Source organism: Borostomias antarcticus (genome assembly GCF_949987555.1).
Source record: "Borostomias antarcticus genome assembly, chromosome: 33".
NCBI lineage: Eukaryota > Metazoa > Chordata > Actinopteri > Stomiiformes > Stomiidae > Borostomias > Borostomias antarcticus.
The window spans coordinates 2286469-2308321 of record NC_140266.1 but is presented as its reverse complement, the minus strand read 5'-3'; the positions used below and the strand labels follow the sequence as shown (position 1 = coordinate 2308321).

At 45.2% G+C, this 21853-nt stretch overlaps 2 protein-coding genes across 2 annotated transcripts in view; one reads left to right on the top strand and one right to left on the bottom strand.

The window, feature by feature from the left end:
* The window catches only part of rtf2 (replication termination factor 2), a 245229-nt gene that overhangs the window by 107781 nt on the left and 115595 nt on the right, over positions 1-21853 (top strand). The window lies entirely within an intron of this gene.
* The window catches only part of necab3 (N-terminal EF-hand calcium binding protein 3), a gene marked incomplete at both ends in the record, with an annotated part of 24142 nt that continues 3230 nt past the window's right edge, over positions 942-21853 (bottom strand). The window contains 12 exons of the mRNA XM_084460702.1: positions 942-979; positions 1490-1581; positions 1988-2065; positions 2509-2621; positions 2736-2789; positions 7734-7813; positions 8856-8976; positions 12280-12420; positions 15118-15215; positions 16293-16318; positions 16939-17047; positions 20649-20673. Coding sequence (XP_084316828.1) covers positions 942-979; positions 1490-1581; positions 1988-2065; positions 2509-2621; positions 2736-2789; positions 7734-7813; positions 8856-8976; positions 12280-12420; positions 15118-15215; positions 16293-16318; positions 16939-17047; positions 20649-20673 — 975 coding nt within the window. The remainder of the gene's footprint in view (positions 980-1489; positions 1582-1987; positions 2066-2508; positions 2622-2735; positions 2790-7733; positions 7814-8855; positions 8977-12279; positions 12421-15117; positions 15216-16292; positions 16319-16938; positions 17048-20648; positions 20674-21853) is intronic.

Genomic DNA, 21853 nt, shown 5'->3' with positions numbered 1-21853 from the left:
AACATCTTACACTATATAGAAACGGAATATACAGTTGTCAACCATGGAAAAATAAATACAGTCTACATGAAACAAATTAGTCATTCTCTGAATATAAGTTAACGACTGAAAGGTGAGCGACATATATGTATATTTATGGTGAGTAGAATTGCATGTATAATATATTCATAGTAAGGGAACATAACAACAACATAATCATAACCACTAGGACATCTAACAATAGAAAGAGGGTTTTGCAGGAGTGCTTTATGTGCTGAAACAGTGAGGCACAATACCAATAACCCCTACGGCGGTAAGAACGGTTTGTTATTCTAAACATGTCACACAATGTTCTTATTTGAGGAAAGAAACACACACTAAGCAGCCAGGATGCAAAGCAATTATCTCTGCAGTGTTAAAGGTTGATTAACATGCATAAGAAACTCTAACCCCAGTGATCCAATTGAATTTTCCTCCAAACAGTCAAATAATCATTAAAGAGCGAGTGCATGGGTGCAGCCTTGCATCGTACTGCTGTTTGAACTGCTGTGTGAATAACTAAAATAATCTTTACGCTCCGGGCTTGTGGCGCGGCGTTGAGAGAACGCTTCAGAAGCATCGCCGTAGGCTTTTGCATCACACAGAATCACTTTGGTGTGTGTGTGTGTGTGTTTGTGTTTGTTTGTGTTTGTACCTTCCCTGTCCTTTTGAAATAAGCAGCACAGTATTGACCAATCAGAGAGCAGCGGGCAAGGGAGATGCTGCTAGACGCTGAATGACCGCCGCCGTGCCCCGCCCTCTAGACAGAAACGCCTTGGTTGTGTGTGTGTGTGCGTGCATGCGTGTGGGAATGCGTGTGTGTGTATGTTTGTGTGTGTGTGTGTGTGTGTGTGCGCGTGCGTGTGTGTGCGTGTGTGCGTGTGCGTGTGTCGGAGAGAGAATTGATGGTCTGCGTTCACTTGTTAGTTGTTGTTGTTGTTCGCCATAATCCACCAGGATGCTAAGAAAACGAGAGGTAGAGAAGAAGAGAGGGAGAGAAGAGAGGGAGAGATGAAGAGAGGGAGAGGAGAAGAGGGAGAGAAAGAGGGAGAGCGGGACGAAGAGAGGGAGAGAAGGAGAGAGAAGAAGAGGGAGAGAACGAGTGACAGTGGGAGGAAGAGATCGAGAGAGGAAGAGATATAGACAGGAAGAGATAGAGAGGAAGAGATAGAGAGAGGAAGAGATAGAGAGAGGTAGAGAGAGAGAGAGGAAAAGAGGGAGAGGGACGTCACTTAGCTGTCAATCAATCAATCAAAGCTTTATTTGTATAGCGCATTTCATACACAGAGGCAACACAATGCGCTTTACAGAGAACAAGGGAGGTGGGCATAGATCCCACCCCTACATACTCACAGCTGTGTTATGTACATGGATTAACCGCAGCACAATTCATGTTGCTCTTTTCACACACCTCGACAGGCGCATGCACACACACGCACACACGCACGCACACACACACAGACACACATACCTGGAAGCAGCATGGTGGACACAGCCTCGGGATCCTCCAGCATATCAATGACACATCGCTGGAAATTTTTACTGGCATTGGACTGCAGGTAGCTGAGAGGCAGGGATAGAGAGAGAGAGAGAGAGAGACAGGAAGAGAGAATAGAGGAGAGATACAGTAGATACTTAATACATGTATATACTCAATACTATCTGTCTTTCTTGCGTTTACCCTTACGCAATAATTCACATTAATGATCAGATTATTGTACTTTACAGGAGTATTACTTACAGAATGATATGACAGATGAATAAAACGCATGGCATGTACACAATAACTCAGCCATGAGAAATGCCATCTGAGTGTCTGTGTGACATGAGCAATGGGGCCGAGCCATCTGCCGCTCCTCTCTGGTGTCGAGAATTTCCATCAGAAAGATGAGCAGTCTGCCAGGGTGTTATACACACACGCACGCACGCACTCACACACACACACACACACACACACACACACACTCACCTCATCCAGGAGATACGGTCCTGCCAGAACTCATACATTATGTAGCACGACTTCCCTGGGAGCTTCTGGACAGACACACTGGTAGAGAGAGAGAGAGAGAGAGAGAGAAGAGAGAAGAGAGAAAAGAGAGAGATGAGAGAGAGGAGAGAGATGAGAGAGAGAAGAGAGAAGAAAGAGAGAGAGAGAAGAAAGAGAGAAGAGAGAGAAGAGAGAAGAGAGAGAGAAGAAAGAGAGGGAGAGAGAGAGAGAGAGAGAGAGAGAGAAAGTTAGAGGTTGTAGCTACAACTTGGCAGATTCGTTAGCAATGCCCACGCCTGGCAGCTGAGTATGGTCAAAGACATCAGAGTTTTGCGTTTGACAGCCACAAGAGTGCATTATGGGTATGACGCCAGCTGCTAGGGCGTCGGTGAGCTGTGGCTTCTCAGACAGTGGACGACTGAGTGGGAGCAAGGCCTTCTGGTGTACGGTCTATTTAATTAGCGGAAAGAGATGAAAAAGAAGATATATAAGGAGCCGCTAACTGTAAGTTGTCTCCCTGGGTGGAGACGGCATCCACGTAACTCTTCAGAACCTTCTGGAAGTCCTCTAGGTCCTCCTCCATCACCGCCATTTGCCGCTGCACCAGCAGGATGTTCTGTTGGCAGAGAACAGAGCGTTCTGGCCTCATAGACACGACAAACGCCGCGGAAAGTCATTATCTAAAAATACGCCCCCCCCCCCCCCTCTCCCTCCCTCCACACACACTCACAGATTTGTACGTGCTGGCTAGAGTGTCTTCCTTCAGGGGCTCCAGCTTGGGACCCTACAGGAAAATAATAATAATAATAATAACTAGTGCTGCGAGCAGCAGTGAGCGGGCCCTCGCACCCCACGCGGGTCGGGGTGTGGCGCCGTTAAAGGGTGTGCTATTTCGGTGTCCAGTACTGACAGAAACTTCCTGTCACCAGTAGGTGGCGCTCTAAGCGTGACTCAATACCGACGCATAGATGTGTTCAGGACAGTACCTTGATGAAGTGTGAGAAATGTTGTGTAAATCGGACAAAGTATGTAGGAGTTATGAGGACTTCCTGTAAGCAGTAGGTGGCGCTGTAAGTATGACGCAATACTGACCTACAGATGTGTTCAAGATGCGACCTTCATCAAGCATGAGCAATTTGGAGTAAATCGGATAATGTATGTAGGAGTTATGAGTACTTCCTGTTTCACCAGTAGGTGGCGCTGTAAGTGTTACTCAATACCGACGCATAGATGTGTTCAGAAGGTGACCTTCATGAAGCGTCAGCAATTTGGTGCAAATCGGATGATGTATGCAGGAGTTATGAGGACTTCCTGTTTCACCAATAGGTGGCGCTATGAGTATGACGCAATACTGACACATAGATGTGTTCAGGACAGAACCGTCATGAAGCGTGAGATAAATCGGACAAATCGGATAATGTATGGAGGAGTTATGAGGACTTCCTGTTTCACCAATAGGTGGCGCTATAAGTATATTGCAATACTGACACATAGATGTGTTCAGGACAGAACCGTCATGAAGCGTGAGATATATCGGACAAATCCGATAATGTATGGAGGAGTTATGGGGACTTCCTGTTTCACCAATAGGTGGCGCTATACGTATGACGCAATACTGACACATAGATGTGTTCAGGACAGAACCGTCATGAAGCGTGAGCTATATCGGACAAATTGGATAATGTATGGAGGAGTTATGAGGACTTCCTGTTTCACCAATAGGTGGCGCTATAAGTATGACGCAGTACTGACACATAGATGTGTTCAGGACAGAACCGTCATGAAGCGTGAGATATATCGGACAAATCGGATAATGTATGGAGAAGTTATGAGGACATCGTGTTTTATGGCGAAATGTCAAACTTTGGCGGGGCGCCACGGCAAGGGTGTTTGGTGAAAACTCAATTTTCTTGATAACTTTTGATCACAAAGGGCTTAAGATGAAGCTGACCGAGTATGAAGTTGATCGGATGAAATCTGTAGGAGGAGTTCGTTGAAATACGAGGCATGGAAATGGTCAAAACAAGGACAAAATGGCACATTAAGAGCAAAATGGCGGACTTCCTGTTGCATGTTGGGTATAGCTCCAAGAGACATTTAAGTGTGGCTCGCTGAAATACATATGCCCTCCGAATTTCGTTCGCCTACATCAAATTGAAAGGTGGGGCTCTCCATTTGAAACTTTCCAGGGGGCGCTCTTGAGCCGTTTTGCCACGCCCATTTCCGTCACCCATGAATTATCAAATTTTTCACCGGGACTGACGTATCTGCAAAGTTTCATCCGTTTTCATCGATGTTCAGGCCGCCTAAAAGGCATTTGTTTGGAGTAAAGAAGAAGAAGGAGAATAATAATAATAACTAGTGCTGCGAGCAGCAGTGAGCGGGCCCTCGCACCCCACGCCGGTCAGGGTGTGGCGCCGTTAAAGGGTGTGCTATTTCGGTGTCCAGTACTGACAGAAACTTCCTGTCACCAGTAGGTGGTGCTCTAAGCGTGACTCAATAACGACGCATAGATGTGTTCAGGACAGTATCTTGATGAAGCGTGAGAAATGTTGTGTAAATCGGACAAAGTATGTAGGAGTAATGAGGACTTCCTGTAAGCAGTAGGTGGCGCTGTAGGTATGACGCAATACTGACCTACAGATGTGTTCAAGATGCGACCTTCATCAAGCATGAGCAATTTGGAGTAAATCGGATAATGTATGTAGGAGTTATGAGTACTTCCTGTTTCACCAGTAGGTGGCGCTGTAAGTGTAACTCAATACCGACGCATAGATGTGTTCAGAAGGTGACCTTCATGAAGCGTCAGCAATTTGGTGCAAATCGGATGATGTATGCAGGAGTTATGAGGACTTCCTGTTTCACCAATAGGTGGCGCTATACGTATGACGCAATACTGACACATAGATGTGTTCAGGACAGAACCGTCATGAAGCGTGAGATATATCGGACAAATCGGATAATGTATGTAGGAGTTATGAGGACTTCCTGTTTCACCAATAGGTGGCGCTATAAGTATGACGCAATACTGACACATAGATGTGTTCAGGACAGAACCGTCATGAAGCGTGAGATATATCGGACAAATCCGATAATGTATGGAGGAGTTATGAGGACTTCCTGTTTCACCAATAGGTGGCGCTATAAGTATGACGCAATACTGACCCATAGATGTGTTCAGGACACAACCGTCATGAAGCGTGAGATATATCGGACAAATCCGATAATGTATGGAGGAGTTATGAGGACTTCCTGTTTCACCAATAGGTGGCGCTATAAGTATGACGCAATACTGACACATAGATGTGTTCAGGACAGAACCGTCATGAAGCGTGAGATATATCGGACAAATCGGATAATGTATGGAGAAGTTATGAGGACATCGTGTTTTATGGCGAAATGTCAAACTTTGGCGGGGCGCCACGGCAAGGGTGTTTGGTGAAAACTCAATTTTTTTGATAACTTTTGATCACAAAGGCCTTAAGATGAAGCTGACCCGATATGAAGTTGATCGGATGAAATCTGTAGGAGGAGTTCGTCGAAGTACGAGGCATGGAAATGGTCAAAACAAGGACAAAATGGCACATTAAGAGCAAAATGGCGGACTCCCTGTTGCATGTTGGGTATAGCTCCAAGAGACATTTAAGTGTGGCTCGATGAAATACATATGCCCACCGAATTTCGTTCGCCTACATCAAACTGAAAGGTGGGGCTCGCCATTTTAAACTTTCCAGGGGGCGCTCTTGAGCCGTTTTGCCACGCCCATTTCCGTCACCAATTAAATATCCGATTTTCACCGGGACTGATGTATCTGCAAAGTTTCATCCGTTTTCATCGATGTTTAGGCCGCCAAAAAGGCATTTGTTTGGGGAGAAGAAGAAGGAGAAGGAGAAGGAGAATAATAATAATCCTTCGAAATACAATAGGGCCTCGCACCGCCAGTGCTCGGGCCCTAATAATCCTTCGAGTTTCAATAGGGCCTCGCACCGCCTGTGCTCGGGCCCTAATAATAATAATATACAGGATTTTAAAAAGAGCCTTTCTCAAACTCAAGGATGTCCTATGTTGTTTTGTTGTATCATGTTCCTATTTTGTATGTTTTTTTTTTTTGTAATCAGGGCGGCATCGAAAAAAGAGAGCTTCCTCTCAATTAGTCTTCCCTGAACAAATAAAGGTTTCAATTCAATTCAAAATGACACTGTACAGTAGATAACGCAGTAAAAGAGCAGAGTAAAAACATAAAAAGTCAACTAAATAAACAGGGAGTGAAAACAGCTGCGGGTCAGCGCCTCTCTGACCCCTCTCTGACCCCTCTCTGACCCCTGGCCGTGCTGGAGGGAAGGCCGGTCTGAAGAGGTGCGTTTGTACATGTTTTTTTTGAAGAGGGCGATGGAGTCAGAGCCGTGGGCGGAAGGCGGCAGGGAATTTCAATTCCAGAGCCCAGCAGAGACCCGATCGATAGACGAGCCGCTATATGAGCTCTGGTACGGGTACGTACTGTATATGATCTCTGGTACTGTATGTCCTGTATATGAGCTCTGGTACGGTATGTACTGTATATGAGCTCTGGTACGTACTGTATATGATCTCTGCTACGGGTACGTACTGTATATGATCTCTGGTACTGTATGTACTGTATATGATCTCTGGTACGTACTGTATATGAGCTCTGGTACTGTATGTACTGTATATGAGCTCTGGTACGTACTGTATATGATCTCTGGTACTGTACGTACTGTATATGAGCTCTGGTACGTACTGTATATGAGCTCTGGTACTGTACGTACTGTATATGATCTCTGGTACTGTATGTACTGTATATGAGCTCTGGTACTGTATGTCCTGTATATGAGCTCTGGTACGTACTGTATATGAGCTCTGGTACTGTATGTACTGTATATGAGCTCTGGTACTATATGTACTGTATATGATCTCTGGTACTGTATGTACTGTATATGAGCTCTGGTACTGTACTGTATATGATCTCTGGTACTGTATGTACTGTATATGCAACTCCATATGAATTCTAGCCCCTGCTCCCTATGATGACGATCTTCGGAGCAGTGTAATATCATATGAAAGGTCAGGGTATGAGCAGGCTGGTCCTACAGGAGAGATGATATTTGAAGAAGGTTATGAACGGCTTTAATATTGTATTATATGTCCGTCTAGCTCCTATGCGGGGGTGGGGGGGGTCAGAGAATGAACAGTAGATTGAAAGAAGTGAGAAGTCAGAAACTGTCGAGCACAGAGTGGAAAACGAGAGAGAGAGAGAGAGAGAGAGAGAAAGAGAGAATGGATGTGTGTATGTATGCATGTGTGTGTGTGTGCCTGGTAGCCTGGTAACTGTGCGTGTGTCTATGTATGTATGTATGTGTGTGTGTGTGTGTGTGTGTGTGTGTGTGTGTGTGTGTGTGTGTGTGTATGTATGTATGTGTGTATATATGTGTGTGTCTATGTATGTATGTATGTATGTATGTATGTATATATGTGTGTGTGTTCCAGGTAGCTGTGTGTGTGTATGTACAGTATGTATGTATGTATGTGTGTGTGTGTGTGCCTGGTAGCCTGGTACCTGTGCGTGTGTGTGTGCCTGGTAGATGTGCGCGTGCCGTGTGTGCATGTGTGTGTGTGTGTGTGTGTCTGGTAGCTGTGTGTGTGTGTGTGTGTGTGTGTGTGTGCCTGGTAGCTGTGTGCGTGTGTGTGTGTGTGTGTGTGCGTGCGCTACCTGACTTTCCAGCTTGTCCAGGAGCTGCTGCAGACGGTTGACCTGGGAGCACCAGTTCTCACCCGTCTCCATGGCGATGCCTACAACAAACACACATCTGGGGTCAGGCTGGGGCTGTCATCATGGCTGGAGTGTGTGTGTGTGTGTGTGTGTGTGTGTGTGTGTGTGTGTGGAGGGGGGCAGGGAATTAGAGCAACCCCACCCTGTATTGGCCAGGTAATCAAGTTAGGAGCCGAGGCCCGGTCTTATTGACAGCAGTCTCAGAAGCCGAGAAGCAAATCTCACGAGAGACAAATATGTCAGCTGGTCTAGTCTTCTCCAACAAGCCCCGCCCCCCTAGAGGACTCTGAGCTCAGCTGCCAGGCTAATGGCCTCTTCCGGCAGTGCTGAGGGACACAGTCAGCTGGAGATCATTCTAGAAATCAATACCCCTTCCTACAGACATGAGGATGACGCCAATTAAACCCAACACAAAGTAAATAAATGTCCCCCCTGTTGGTGAAATGCACTGCCGTTATTCACTAATGCCTCAGGTGTCGGCATCTTTTATACTGAGCGATGATGAGTGAAAAGGGCTAATGCACACCTTCAAAGATGTAGACAGCTGCGTAGGAAAAAGTCAAAGACTTTGGTGAGGATATCCGAGTAGTGCTGAGTGTTTATTGTAGATATAGTATTACTGCAGTGTGGCCTATTGTAGTATAGATATAGTATTACTGCAGTGTGGTCTATGGTGAGGATAGGGCTCAGTGTATTGTAGTATAGATATAGTATTACTGGAGTGTGGTCTATGGTGAGGATAGTGTATTGTAGTATAGTGTGACTGTGTGAGGTGTGACCTGAGGTGAGGTGTGAGGTGTGAGGTGTGACCTGAGGTGAGGATAGTGTATTGTAGTATCGTGTGACTGTGTGAGGTGTGACCTGAGGTGAGGTGTGAGGTGTGACCTGAGGTGAGGATAGTGTATTGTAGTATCGTGTGACTGTGTGAGGTGTGACCTGAGGTGAGGTGTGAGGTGTGACCTGAGGTGAGGATAGTGTATTGTAGTATCGTGTGACTGTGTGAGGTGTGACCTGAGGTGAGGATAGTGTATTGTAGTATAGTGTGACCGTGTGAGGTGTGACCTGAGGTGAGGATGCCTGAGTGAGGGTCGGTCGGGGACAGACGGAGGTTCTTCTGGAGCCTGCGGCCGCAGCGCCTGCTGCTCCTCTGTCCTGCGCTGTCCTCTGCTGACTCCTCCTCCTCCTCCTTCCTACAGACAGGAATACACTGTCAGAGAGAGGAGAGGAGGGAGGGGAGGAGAGGCTGTCCCAGGAGGGGGGGGAGAATAAGAAGGAGAGAGAGAGAGAGAGAGAGAGAGAGAGAGGGAGAGAGAGAAAGAGAGAGAAGGGAGGGGAGGAGCGGCTGTCCCAGGGGGGAGAGGAAGAATAAGAAGGAGAGAGAGAGAGAGAGAGAGAGAGAGAGAGGAGGGGTGGGAGCAGTGGGGGTTTAACTCAGCAGATTTAACAGAGCAGCAACAACAACGACAACAACACAATAACAACTGCGGTACAGTTGAGGCCAGGACGGCCATTACCACTCGAAATGCAGGGCGGGAGAGGGTCAGGTGAAAGTGCTCAATGGAAGGGGTTATTTTCAGGGCATGACTCAGGTGCTGTGTGTGTGTGTGGGAGAGTGTGAAAGAGAGAGTGTGTGTGTGCGTGTGAGTGTAGGAGAGAGCGTGAAAGGGAGAGAGAGTGTGTGTGCGTGCGTGAGTGTGTGTGTGTGTGTGGGAGAGAGCGTGAAAGGGAGAGAGAGTGTGTGTGTGTGTGTGTGTGCGTGAGTGTGTGTGTGTGTGTGTTTGTGTGTGTCCCGCAGAGAGAGCCGAGGGAGTGTATGACGGCGGTTCTCACGCTGAGACCTGCCTGCTGCCAAAAGGCCACCAGCATCTAGAAATCCACCGCCGAGGAGACACTGTTCTCTCACTCTCACTCGTGTTCTGAATGTTTCTCTCTCTCTGCCTCTCTCTGTCCCCCCTTCAACGTTTCAATGACCAATAATGGCAGTCTGACACCCAGAGGAGACTTGGTAAAGGCCTTGTACTGCCTGCTGTCCATACCTCAATACTGTACTCAATACTGTACTTAAGCAATAAACCACGAGAGGCCGTGTGTTAGGCGCGACGCGAAGCGGAAACCCCCCTAGCTGTTATAAAATCACTATAACACACGGCCTCGAGTGGTTTATTGCTTTTATACAACGGTTACTACAGGTATTAGTGTAAAATAAACACACAGCAATGAAAAATATGAACATTATTCAAAACGAAGCATCATTCCCTCGATTCCGCCGAGCAAAATAGTTCCCCTAACAAAAGGGTTGCCAAGCAACAACAATAACTACGATGCATTGGATCAAATGGGAGGCGCGTTAATACTGGAAATGGAATGATATGCGGTCCCAGGTGTGTGTTAGAAAGTATTTTAACACGGCTTCCAGCCAATCAGAATCAAGAACCAGAACTAACCGTTGTATAATGGTGGGTTTAATGTGGCTGAAATCCCAGATTCCCCGAGCCTGTAGAATACCCTGCTAAGAGAGCCTAAGAAAGGCTGGAACTGGGGACATTTTACAGAGAGATCTTAAGACACACTGTTTTGTTTTTTAATGAATCTTGCTCATCGATCATATAGTTTTAGGGGGCGGCTGTAGCTCAGTTGGTAGAGCGGGTCGTTCAATGATCGAAGGGTCAGTGGTTTGAATCCCAGCTCTGACTGTCCACATGTCGAAGTGTCCTTGAGCAAGACACCTAACCCCAAATAGGCCCTGTGCACCAGCTCCACTACTTCCTGAAAGTCACTTGGCATCTTTATTTCCTGTCCTATATGATTGGATTAAGTGATTAATCAGGTGTGCGCTGGGTCTGCCGCACACCTGATTAATTACTTAATCCAATCATATAGGACAGGAAATCTAGATGCCAAGTGACTTTCAGGAAGTAGTGGAGCTGGTGCACAGGGCCTATTGCTCCCAATGAGCAGGTTAGCTCATTATAGGTTATATTATAGGTTATATATTATTATATTATAGCTCAATATAGGTTATATTTAGTTTTTATTTGGTAGTATAGCTGTAGTACAGGGGTAGTAGAAAGGTAGTATAGTTGTAGTACAGGTGTAGTAGAAAGGTAGTATAGCTGTAGTACAGGTGTAGTAGAAAGGTAGTATAGCTGTAGTACAGGTGTAGTAGAAAGGTAGTATAGCTGTAGTACAGGTGTAGTAGAAAGGTAGTATAGCTGTAGTACAGGTGTAGTAGAAAGGTAGTATAGTTGTAGTACAGGTGTAGTAGAAAGGTAGTATAGCTGTAGTACAGGTGTAGTAGAAAGGTAGTATAGTTGTAGTACAGGTGTAGTATAAAGGTAGTATAGCTGTAGTACAGGTGTAGTATAAAGGTAGTATAGTTGTAGTACAGGTGTAGTAGAAAGGTAGTATAGCTGTAGTACAGGTGTAGTATAAAGGTAGTATAGCTGTAGTACAGGTGTAGTAGGAAGGTAGTATAGTTGTAGTAAAGGTGTAGTAGAAAGGTAGTATAGTTGTAGTACAGGTGTAGTATAAAGGTAGTATAGCTGTAGTACAGGTGTAGTATAAAGGTAGTATAGTTGTAGTACAGGTGTAGTAGAAAGGTAGTATAGCTGTAGTACAGGTGTAGTATAAAGGTAGTATAGCTGTAGTACAGGTGTAGTATAAAGGTAGTATAGCTGTAGTACAGGTGTAGTAGGAAGGTAGTATAGTTGTAGTAAAGGTGTAGTAGAAAGGTAGTATAGTTGTAGTACAGGTGTAGTATAAAGGTAGTATAGCTGTAGTACAGGTGTAGTATAAAGGTAGTATAGTTGTAGTACAGGTGTAGTAGAAAGGTAGTATAGCTGTAGTACAGGTGTAGTAGGAAGGTAGTATAGTTGTAGTAAAGGTGTAGTATAAAGGTAGTATAGTTGTAGTACAGGTGTAGTATAAAGGTAGTATAGCTGTAGTACAGGTGTAGTATAAAGGTAGTATAGTTGTAGTACAGGTGTAGTAGAAAGGTAGTATAGCTGTAGTACAGGTGTAGTATAAAGGTAGTATAGTTGTAGTACAGGTGTAGTATAAAGGTAGTATAGTTGTAGTACAGGTGTAGTATAAAGGTAGTATAGCTGTAGTACAGGTGTAGTATAAAGGTAGTATATCTGTAGTACAGGTGTAGTAGAAAGGTAGTATAGTTGTAGTACAGGTGTAGTATAAAGGTAGTATAGCTGTAGTACAGGTGTAGTATAAAGGTAGTATAGTTGTAGTACAGGTGTAGTAGAAAGGTAGTATAGTTGTAGTACAGGTGTAGTAAAGGTGTAGTAGGAAGGTAGTATAGCTGTAGTACAGGTGTAGTAGAAAGGTAGTATAGCTGTAGTACAGGTGTAGTAGGAAGGTAGTATAGTTGTAGTACAGGTGTAGTATAAAGGTAGTATAGTTGTAGTACAGGTGTAGTATAAAGGTAGTATAGCTGTAGTACAGGTGTAGTATAAAGGTAGTATAGCTGTAGTACTGACGGTGCAGGGCTGCTCTGCTCCTCTACAGCTTCCGTGGCGCACTGCAGAGACCGCTGGAGAGACAGCAGCTGGCTGGAGGTCTCTCTCAGCATGAACCTGGTGACGAACTGGCCCAGCACACTGGACCCCTGGTACTCCTGCACCACGTAGGAGAAGAGGGGGAGGGAGGGAGGGAGGGAGGGAGGGAGGGAGGGAGAGAGGAGAGCAGGGGGAGGGAGGGAGGGGGAGGGAGGGAGAGAAGAGAGCAGGGGGAGGGAGGGAGAGAAGAGAGCAGGGGGAGGGAGGGAGGGAGGGAGAGAGGAGAGCAGGGGGAGGGAGGGAGAGAAGAGAGCAGGGGGAGGGAGGGAGGGAGGGAGGGAGAGAGGAGAGCAGGGGGAGGGAGGGAGGGAGGGAGAGAGGAGAGCAGGGGGAGGGAGGGAGGGAGGGAGGGAGGGAGGGAGGGAGAGAGGAGAGCAGGGGGAGGGAGGGAGGGAGAGAGGAGAGCAGGGGGAGGGAGGGAGGGATGGAGAAGAGCAGGGGGAGGGAGAGAGGAGAGCAGGGGGAGGGAGGGAGGGATGGAGAGAGGGGGAGAGGAGAGGAGAGCAGGGGGAGGGAGGGATGGAGACGAGCCGGGGGAGGGGTGAAGGAGAGGGGGAGAGGAGAGGAGAGCAGGGGGAGGGAGGGATGGAGAGAGGGGGAGAGGAGAGGAGAGGAGAGGGGGGGTAAACATATTTTCTCACTCAAGCTACCAGTGCATATACTTCAGAGAGGTCAGCTCTTAATTTGAATAATAAAGAATCACACAGTAGAATACATTATCAAACATAACACAAATATACTGTCATTCAGAGTTCATAAGAATTCTATACAGACCCCCACTGTACTAGGGTTGGTTTTAATACAATACAATGTGCAGGCTATAGTCAGGCTCAATTCCCTTAACAAGGCTAATTAAAGCATTCCCGATGGAAACGTCTCCTGTCATTGTTAATGTAATAACAGTGAACTGGGAGCTCCTTGCTGGAACGGCTTCAGTGGATATGCACCACTGCATCGCGCTGCATGGTCTGGACCACTGGCGGTGACATTCGTGACAGACCCCAGCTGCTAGCCATCATTGACAGAGCCCTGTGGGGATCTCCTCTGACAGCATAAGGAAAGAGCCGGAAGGAATAGGGTGTCTGATTATGACAGGCGGCGTATTTCCCTCAGTACACCTCCCTCCTATTCTACTGTAACTAGGCAATTACTTCAAACAGCCATCTGTCTCGCCGAATCTCCCGCTCAAACGGCTCGATCTCTGTCGTTTCAGTCACGACTGCAAATAATTGGCTCGGTAAACGTAGATAGAAACAAGAGTTTAAATAATGTTCCACCTTCTACCGTCGACGTGATCCTGTAGATACTTCTCCACGTGTCAACCACAGAACATAGAAAACCTACAGTAAAATCTGATAAAATACTTAGGAACATTCAAATGAAACTGCATAGATCCTGGTTATAAAAGGTAAGTTATAAAACATTTAGTCATGTGTTGTGACTGGCCGGGATCCAGAAGTTCCATATCCTAAAACCACTTTTAGTCTTTGTCATTGATGTGCTGGCCTGAGCTGCCCTGTCCAGGCTAAGATCATTCCGGAAACAACCTGGTATGTCTATCAAGCATCTGCTAGCCATTATATTCCTGTCAGATTCCTCTTTTTGACCATAATTCCAACCATCTGACCAAGCACACCGCTGCCGAACTCTTGAAGTCCAGCTGAAACGGACATTTGAGATCATCTAACATCCGCGGTTGAACGTATTTCCAACTCAAACAGGCTATAGGGGCGGGACGTCACATCGAGAGGAATTTGACTGGAACCTTGACAAGTTTGCGGGTTCTAACAGCTTTAGAGAGATTCGATAGACAGATGGCGTTGATTGACGGGTGGATGTCGTGCGATTATTGGTTGACCTTGCTTTTGCATTGCTGACGTAAGCACTCTGGAAATTTTGTTTTACAGGAAGAAAAAAATCATAGGATTTGATATAAGACTATAACAAAACAAGAAATTTTGAAAAATACTAGGCATATATTCTTAAATAGGTACACACTATGACCAAGGACATGATCCAAAATAAAAAATAACAGTACATTTTTGTTTTCATTGTGTCTTTCAGCCTGTAGAATAGACACACTCCAGATGCAGCAATATGTTTCTGGGATAAAAGCGCATGCAAATATGCTTGGCTGGAATCCTCCAGTAGCACTGGAGCTGCTTGACTTGAGTTTTATGAGGCGCTGCTAGATTGGCTCCATCTGTACAGAGAATGACCACTTCACCTCAAAGCTATGAATCAGCTGGAGGACACTAGCCCCAGCGTGTGTGTGTGTGTGTGTGTGTGTGTGTGAGAGAGAGAGAGGTAGAGAGAGGGAGGGTTTTGTTGCAGGAGCACCTGAGCAGGGTTGGTCTACCTAAGCTTATGACTAGGGCTGGGTTAAAACGATTAATCGATTCTGAATCAAATGATTCAGAATCGATTCATGAATCCCAAAATCCATCTTTTATTTAATGAATGAATGAATAAATGAAGGAATGAATAGTTCATTAATTCATTCAATGATTCATTCATTCATTCATTTTGGGAAATCAGTATCGATACCCCGCCCTAGTATTGATGTGTTGCATAACTTGGCAGTCATGTAATTAAGGTTACAGCTAAAAAAAAACAAACAGGTTTTAGTAACACTAACCGAATCGATATTGAATCGAATCGAATCGTGATAATCGATTCTGAACCTTGTGAATCGGAATCGAATCGATTCTTGAAATTCTAATCGATACCCAGCCCTACTTATGACGGAGGCGAACCTCTTTAGTCTTGTCCATCGCCTTCAGGATTGCGACATTCAGGTTCTCCAAAGCAGCGAGGACATTCAGGTACTCCCCCAAATGCTGAGAGAAATAATCTGAAATGAGACAAGAAAAAATGAACGTCTAGGATAACAGAGATGAAGATCTCCTTTCTTCTTTCTCAACTTTTCACATGAACCATAGACTCAGGATCTTTTTCATGACGACACAGAATAAATTAAAGAGCATCTCGACTCTCAGATGTCAGCCAAAAGTGTTTCTTCTACAGTATGCAGTGGCATGTGATCAATTGCCAATGGACAGAGTCCAAGAAGCCAGAGTAAAAGCACTCGGAGTAATGAAGAACCTTCAACTGCCCCCATGTCGGGAGGCAGTAATGCTATTGCCAGTCAATAAATGATGCACAGGGTTTATTCTCGGAAGTCGATGTTCACGGTGTCTTTGTCCTATTTTTCCACTATTCAGGTCATTGGAGCGTCGCCTGCCACTCAGTCTAATCAGAAGATTGATAACGTTAGCCCAGTTCTGGCCCAATTCACAGCCCCAGACATCATCTTCTGATGATCAAGACGTTAGATCTGTTTATTAGCCATGTATAGGGTTCACACATACTAGGAATTTGACTAGGGATAAGGCATACGCTGTTGCAGACGACAGGACAGGGTGCAGGACAGGACAGGACAGTGCAAAGACATGACAGTCCAAAACAGTACAAATACAAAATATCAAAACATTTATGCAGTGTAATGTACAAATTAAGATATACTATTCAAAAATAAAAAAAATAAAGGAGGAATCATTTCAGTGTGTGTTCTATATACAGAATGGGGTGTGGTGAGTGTACAGGTACAGTGTGTGTATAGAGTGTAGTGTGGTGGGTGAGCGGTGTTATGTACCGTGAGTGCGGTGTGTGTGCCGTTAAGTTATGCGGAACAATCAGACGTCATGTTGTACAAGTGATGATGATGATGATGATGAAGGCAATGACAACAGCTACAACCATCTCACCCTCAATAAAACAGATCACTCTGTATTGTATTGTGTAATCATACAATTGCCAATGACAAAGAAAGAGAACAAACAGGCGAAGATGAAAAGCTTTGTCTGAGGTGAACGAGACGGTGGTTTAGATGAAGAATCACATTAACATGGACAGACACACTCCCACTCACCAGATAGCTTGTCTGTGTCTAGGTTGCTGCAGCATAAGGTAAGAAGCAACAGAGGGAGGAAGTTAATGGAAGCAGAGTCTATACAGAACGGAAAGTGTGGCCAGAATTTCAATGTTTCCACGTCTTCAGTAAGGCCGCTAAAAGCAATTGTGAAAGTTTGAGAATGAATACCAGGAGTAAAAAAAAGCAGCTATGCAAATTATGTCAATTACACCACTTTATTAGGGTGTCTCTTGAATTTCCCAATATTCTGAATCTGAATTTTCCAAGGAAGTCAGACTTTCCATGCATGAAAAATCACCAAACTTTGCACATAGATCCAGTCCTATACCAAAGGTCCTCAACTGGCATTGTGGCATCAATAGTCCTGATGGTGGCGCTACAGCAACAATCTTAAGTTGAAAACTTTTGTAAAAATCGTAACAAATTAGCCGTATCACTTTGCAACCGTAATTTGGGCCACTTGTGGTTTTGCAGATTTGATTCCAATCACTTTCTGATTCACCAACTGAAGACTAACTGATGACAGAAGGGGAATAGCTTTATTTTTCATCCTGTCTCTGAATCAGGGCTTTTTTGCACTTTCTCTCTAGTTTGCCGAGCGTTTGGTCAATTAGGGTTGATCGTTAAGGTCAACTCAGCCTACTTGTTCTGCCGTCCATCTATGGAGTAGAACAGCTCCCGCAGCTCCTCGGTGGACAGAACTCCATCAGCAAAGTACGCATTGAACTCATCGAACGACAGCTTCCCATCATCTGAAACACACAAGGCCACAGCTTAGTACACTATAATAGCACCTTACTCATTGACCATTAGTACTATACCATCATTACAACACAACAGACAAATACATTTAGATTGACTGTGATGCAGAAGCAGTTTCGACCTGTACAGCTTATCTTCCTCTGCTAAACCTGATCCTACCGGTACCATAAGTCCTATTTGTGATGGTTGTCAGTAGGGCTGGGTTTAAAAAATGTATTCTTCGATTCTGAATCAAATGATTCAGAATCGATTCATAAATCCCCAAATCGATCTTTTATTTAATGAATGAATGAATAAATGAAGGAATGAATAGTTCATTAATTCATTCAATGACTCATTCATTCATTTTTGGAAATCCGTATCGATACCCAGCCGTAGTATTGATGTGTTGCATAACTTGTCAGTCATGTAATTAAGCTTACAGCAAAAAAAACAAAAAACAGGTTTTAGTAACACTAACCGAATCGATATTGAATCGAATCGAGATAATCGATTCCGAACCTTGTGAATCGGAATCGAAACGATTCTTGAAATTCGATACCCAGCCCTAGTTGTCAGATCTAACGCAGATAAATCATCTTCATACAGAAGTATTCCAGGCTGCGACGCTGAAAGTGGTGCAGAAGGAGCTCGGGTGCTTGAGTGGTGTGATGACTCCCACTCTCTCTTGGCAGAGAGCTGGGGGTTCTGGACAGCTGCCGGACTCTGCAGCAGACCGCTGACCGCCCCGATGGAGGTACGGTAAGAGAGTCCTCGACAGATAATTGTCTCGCCCGGCAGCACTCGCAAAGCTCATCCCAACAGCGCGTAAACAAACAACCATCAGAGCAGTGAATAGCCCGGATAAGCAGGCTAAATCACCCAGCGCCTGGCTAACAACGAGCGAGGCGCAGTGCAAGTCCCAGTCTGTTGATTTCTCAGACCCAACGACTCAAGGCCAAACCGGAGCACCATCTGTTCATCCGAGCACAGTAGCAGAAGCCATCATCTCTGATCCGAATGTAGAATGTGCCGGGCTGCCCCTACCCGCCCCTCTCACTGCCAAGCAACTGGTCCAAATTGCAAACAGGCTCTCACCAGCTGTGTCAAGCCAATTAGAGGACATCTTTTTCAGAAGGTCTCCCATGTCGGGGAGCAGAGAGCGATTCTCAGGCTGATCAAGGGCTCCTTCGGCCCACGTCAGCGGCCTCGTCTGTGGGGATATAAGACCAGGGAAACGGACGCGGGGAAATAAGATCAGACCGCCGTCTGACGACGATTGTGTCCAAGAAACGATTCACATCTAACGTACCGACTGGCCCGTCTCTTCTCCTTCGACAGATTGATGATGAGCGTAGGGAGGCTGCTCTCCTCTCTGACAGTTCTGGGTTAAAATATCTTCCCCGCGAAGAGAGGATGCCCCAGATAAGATGATTGCTTTGGTCCATACCAATTTCATCCATCTTTGGTCCATACCAATATCATCCATTATTACTGACGGGGTCAGCGCACTGAGTGTGCTCCTATTGGACCTTGTTTGATAGAGAGCAATTCTACGAGACAGTTCAAATCCCCAGTGAGTGGATCTGGCAGGAACAGTTTTTGCAACGTTAGCCTTTTTGTCTGCGAACTGGACATTCACTGTGTACCCTTGTACCTCACTGAAAGCAATTTATATTCCTTATTAGGGTATTTTAGAGCTAAACACCAAATTATAATCACAAAATTGTTGTTAATTTGCCCAATACAAAAGGCAAACCTACAAGCATCTACAGTATTATTCAGTTCTGCTCTCACTGCGTTACCGGACATCAATGCCTCTGCCTGTCAGACTGTCAACGGACGCACACTGTATACGCCGCACGCAAGAGGGAGAGAGACGGTAACCGAGCTGTCAACCGTCTATCCCTGACTCGCGCGCATCTCTCAACTCATACCGGGTGATTCCGTACTGACAGCTCCGTCGGAAGAACAGATGGTCGTTAGAAGAGGTGGAAGCAGCTACTGTACACGTTGTTCCACGAATGGCAACGTATGGAAGAATACAGGTTCATTCTAGCATAGCTGTAGGCCAAGTGAAGAAAAACGAGGTGTAGTCATTTATACATAACATTGGGGCATGCGGACCACTTTGCTATTGTGGCAGAGAAATTCTATTTCACTAAGGAGAAAAATATCAAGGGCAAAGTAAAATATACTGCAGATTCTGTACACTCAAATATATATCCGAGGTACAGCATCTCTATGAAGGGAGGAAGCTTAACCCAAGGTGAGAAATTGTGTTTCAAACAAAGTATGTTTGCTAAGCTTCTTCAACTCAACACGACGACTAGACAGCCAGGACCAGAACTGTGTCGCTCCCCTGCCATGCGAAAAAGCCTCTGTAAGCTAAACTGGACGCACATGGAAAGTAAACAACATCTCAAGGCAGTCAGAAAGTAGGGCACAAAGTAGGCCACGCTCTTATCTCCCGAATGGTCAGCTTCAGTCGCTTCACTGCTGAACATCTCAGCTGTCTTAAGTGTTTTCTTGTTTATTCCCAGGGAGATAGAAAGCCTTCGTGTGTGGCCGGTGTTGGAGAGTCGCGGGCGGCTCCTTGGTAAATGGCTGGAGCAGAGCGATGGAAGACCACGCTGTTATTCTTAGCAGGCCTGCTCCACTTACGGCGCGTTTCATCAAGCCTTATGCTCCCACTCTGACATGTTGCTTTTTCCCTCATCCACACTGTAAACTCTGCCCTCTTTCTCTGGGGTCTCTCTTTCTCTAGTCTGCGCCCCCCGCCTCCACATATGGTCCAATAACCATCTCCCGCTAGCTCCACATACCGCCAGATCAAGAAAGGAAGTCTAGGATGCTGTGAAGTGTTACTTTAGCACCCTGGGCAGGCTAACTGTGTCCAATCCCACCCACGTAGCTAGTGAGAAAAAAATCTGTTGATTAGAATCTTGGCCGGAAGCCAGAGAACACTTGGTCCTCTCTCCGATGTCTCTGCCTAGAGGTCAGAGGAGGTCGGTATCTGTGAATCGGACCTGAGGAGACGAGGGCTGGGTAGGCCTGCTGATATCCGCTCATGTTCGGTTTGCTTTTGACGGCTCATCGTTTCATCCGATAGGCACACGGGGTGGGGGCACTTGAAGGACACTTGGCACTGGACAGGGCGATTTCAGCCCAGCACAGCGAGATCACAGGGTCAGGTCAGTTTTTGAACATCATTAGGCCTCATCATTAAGCCTGGCTGTACAATACTGAGTGGTAGGGTTTCTCAGAAAACATATAGAGAGCATCCATAAGATTTAACATCTAAATAACTCAAATAATAAAATGCAAATACATAAGGACTCCAGTGGGTTGTAACCGAACTGACAGTGAGCTATTTGTCTGAAAGACACACTTTTAGGACAAGTGAATGATCCTCTACATGTTTTTAACTGGGCAAAGGTCTTCAGTGAAGCGTGTAGAGCAAAGAGCATTAGTCAAGGATGCTTTGAGGCAAAAGATTAGGCTCACACTTATTTTGATTCAAATGACATAGCATCGGATTAATTAGAAAAGCTACATGATCACAAGAGAGCAAATTAATCTCTTGCTCAGACAGCGTTATTGTTTACTTACCATTTTTGTCAGCCCTGCGGAAAATCTGAAAAAACAAGAGAAGCTCATTACTTATACAGCAGAGCATCACATTCACAACAAGGCTTCTCTCAAGAACACTGTCATTTAAACCATAGCAATATGTCAAAATGACATCACTACTATCAGTATCATCTCAAACTGTGCTACTGTATGTGAATTTATCAACTCTCACATCTCTCAAGTATCTGATATCCCAATCAATAGGGAGAGAGCAGGAGATATCAGTCTTCTCTGACTCTATCTACAGATAGAGATAGGGCCTCATTCACCAATATCTTCCTAAGTTCTGTTCTAAAATGTCTTCCTAAGAACGTTTCTAAAGAAAGCTCCCGTCTGATTCACGCTGGATGCGTTCACACCTGCCTTCTCATAATGATGAATCCCATGATTTCGCTAATTCAATGCGTGTGGCCATACACCCGAATTAGCAGAGGTCAACTCCCCGCTAGCCCCATACAAGGACATGCAACTACTACAGGGTCATGCGCAGATGAATCAATGAATACCGATCATCCGCGTCCTCGACTCGCCAACTTTTCGATGGCATAATGGTTTAGGTGGGGTTGTGTCAGGTGCGTTGGCAAGTCAGAGGACTGCAGGTCAAATCCACCATGGGCAGTCAAAATCAGATTTTAATTAAGCCAAGTAGGCTTCCTACTACGAGGAATTTGCCTTAATGGTGCATAAACATAGAGAGACAGAACAGTGCAAAATGTCATAGTGATTGAATACATACTATGCATACAATAGTCTACAATAGTCTACAAAAATGGAGGCTATAAAATACACAGCTGTGAACGCGGCATACCCAAACGAAAATCTAAAGACCAGACTCCACCTGTCATATTTAGCAGCATCAGTAAAATGCATGGGATGATATTAGCCTACTCGTTCAGTTAACACTGTATCCAGATAAGGGCACAAAGTTGGGCCAGGGATATTATTGGAAAGACACTCAAGCTTTGTAAAATAATGAAAACCAATATTATAAGATATTATAGATGATACAAATATTATAGTATTACAATCCTATAATGTTATACAACTGTAGATTTGAAGTAAATCTTATAAGTATGTCTTTTGCACGAATAGTCCATAGCCTACTTAAGACTGTTCTTCCCTGTTCGTAGATTATGTTCTTAGTTCTCACATGTGAGAACAATGGTGGATGCTAGAATCTTCTT